The 2857-nt window shown below is 35.0% G+C and overlaps 1 protein-coding gene across 4 annotated transcripts in view; it reads right to left on the reverse strand.

Annotated features, from left to right (window-relative positions):
* Positions 1 to 1021: 1021 nt before the first annotated feature.
* Positions 1022 to 2857, reverse strand: part of FBXO15 (F-box protein 15) — a 28668-nt gene continuing 26832 nt past the window's right edge. For all 4 annotated transcript variants that reach the window (XM_027883902.1, XM_027883903.1, XM_027883901.1 and 1 more), the window contains one exon: positions 1022 to 1681. In XM_027883902.1, coding sequence (XP_027739703.1) covers positions 1412 to 1681 — 270 coding nt within the window. In that variant the 3' untranslated portion in view covers positions 1022 to 1411. The remainder of the gene's footprint in view (positions 1682 to 2857) is intronic.

Consider the following 2857-nt stretch of genomic DNA (forward strand, 5'->3'; position numbering starts at 1 on the left):
GAACTCTTGCTATGCCTTGTATCATCATGTCCAGTCCATTTGTCAAAACATTTATATCACTTCAAGGGATCACAGTCACCATCAGCAGTCAGTAAGAATGGACACAAAATGCAGCTGATTATGCTTGTTAGATTGGCTAATGACCAAACACAGAAACATTTCCACTTCTTCTTCAGGCAAGATTATACAATGTGAACTGGAGTTGTACCAGCATCAGCTTTATTATCTTGGAAAGCTGCAATACAAAACACCTTTATGGCTGTGGCATATACCTCCTGCTGTCTCTGCAGCACAGAACACAAATACTTAGATATGAACATTGCTTGTACAAACCAATTAATGTATCTAAACAAACACAGAAAAGAGAGACTTTATTATTAAGGAAATCACTACCATAAAAAAATCACAGCAGTCAACAATATAATTGTCCTTTTTTCCTTAACAGAATTCTGTGAAACTCAATTTGCTGTGTTTTGTAACACAATAGGTAATGACACTGGAGTTCCAATATCATGTAATTTTTTTTCTTTTTTAATACAATGAGTAAAAAATTTGGTCCTAAAGTTAATTCAAGGAAATAGAAAGATCAGGCAGACACATTCAATTTTTATATGAATATGCTTTGTTAGACAAACAGTATCAGATATGCATTGTTTCAAAAAACTGAATGTTACATGCATTCAGTAAGAGCAGGTATCAGCTCAAGTGAGCTGATAATTGGGATCCAGTCATAGGTCAATACATGAGGTAAGTATTTAGGCTCAAGTCAGAGAGAAGGTTAGAACACAGGAAACAGAGCAAACAGGAATTTAAAGAAATGTCATAATGGATATTACAAGGGATTTTCTTGACAAATGTCTTGACTGCCATATTGTTCAGATCTGTGACTTTCTGTCTACCTTTTCAATCCTTTACTAGAATACATTTAAATATTTTCTGGGGGAAAAAAAATAAAAAGAAGGAAATATTTCTGCATTTAACAAAACCTGTCATTTAGCAATAACACTCCAACGAACCTGAAGGCAACAGCACACATGCTGTTTTATTACTGTGCATAAAAGTCAATGTTCTCAAAAACTGCAGCTTACATCACATAAGGCATCTTCAAAGGATGGCTCTCAAAAGAAATTCTCTAACCATAGCAACAAGTGTCTATAAATATTCATAAAAGTAATTTCAACATACCTAGTATCAGAAACAGATTAGCCATGTGATGTTCAACAGAGAAGAAAAACTATCATTTGTATTAATATATCTCTTCGATATCTCCAATACCAATTAAACAAATTATGCAATTGCACTTTTTACTGAAAACCTTGCAGGAACAGTCTTGCTCATTGGTATCAAAGGTTTAGTGTGTTTTTTGGTTTATTTTGGTTTTTAAAGCAAGGAAATTAGTGGGCCAGTCAAGTCAGTAATTTGTTCCATACCAGTTATTTACTTTTTTGGTGCTTACATAAAGCACTAAATTGACTATAATATACTCCTTGGTTTCTTCCAGCCATATCAACTTAATGCAAACTTTACCCTCCGAATCTGCATAGTTTGTGGTATAGATATGACCCATGTAATCATAAAGGCCAGATGTCCTGGAGGACAGTTCCATGTGGACTGGGGCACTGAAACACCAGAAGGGCTCTCCAATTTCATCCAAGAGAGTAAGATTCATCATGTAGCAGTCCTAGAAACACAAACAGAAGAGATTATTTCTCTATGCCATGGCACAGTAAGTAGATCTGTCCCTGATTTCAGGAGAAGTATCAAGGGTTCAGAGAGCAATTTTTTGTATGAAAGCTAAAAATTCAAAATATAATTGACAGTGCTCCACTGATTACTGCAAAGCAACAAATACTTATTAGAGGTTTCCTACAGAAATCAAGATTACAACATACAGACATCAAAAGCTGTGCTACAGAAGGTAGCACTGTCAACCCAAATCAGACATTATTTCTAGAACAGTTTTAAGCCTTTAACATCTGTGTTTCTCAATTATTAGTAACCTTACCATGCAAACAAATGACAGCCCTTGCAATATGAGAAAGCAACTTAAGTTTAAAATCAAGTTTGGAACTTGTGTGAATGCAACAATGTTTGCAGAGATACTCAGAGACCACCCCAAGGAAGTGTACAGACACTTTTACCCTTAAGATGTCAGCTGTAAAAGGAAGCTTTACTGCACTTTTTGAATGGCTCCAAGCCTTGGTTTCCAAGAAGGTAATACTAATATATCTTTCCACCTTCCACTTCCTTTTAGAAAGTCTTGAAAATGTTTCTTTACAACATTACACAATTACATAATTTTATAATGCTAATGTCAGGAAGCCACTTCTTCAGCACTTGCAAACTGACAGTTTCACATGTCCCTTAAAAGCACAGGAATTGTGTGTCATTGTTAGTATCAGCTGCTACTTTTTCTCATGAGCTCTAAATCACTAAATGAATCAAATTATCTTAATTATGTAGTATATATGCATTACTTCCAGGAGTAATGTTCCAAAAGTATAAAAAAACCCAACATCACGTATTCCGTGCCAAGAAAAAAATAATTTGGAATGCTTTATTTCTCTGTACTACATAGTTGTGTTTCTGTTGCTTTAACATTGCTTTCACAATTACTTTACTTCAATCAAACAATAGAGAGCAGATGGCATAAATATAAGGTGTGATAAGTGAAAGCACCGGTTTTTATTCCAAGCAAATTAAAATCAAAAGGGGGTACTAACAAAAAACTATTTCTGTATATTTACTAACTTCTAGGCGTACCGTGGAGTCTGTGAGGTGAAAGGTCCTGTCTGGACCTAACACCAGGGAATCTTTTGCGGCCGGGAACAGGGAACAAATTATAAATGAAAATATA

This window comes from Empidonax traillii, unplaced genomic scaffold (assembly GCF_003031625.1).
Source record: "Empidonax traillii isolate 1590-97213 ecotype Southwest subspecies unplaced genomic scaffold, ASM303162v1 scaffold136:size1122602, whole genome shotgun sequence".
NCBI lineage: Eukaryota > Metazoa > Chordata > Aves > Passeriformes > Tyrannidae > Empidonax > Empidonax traillii.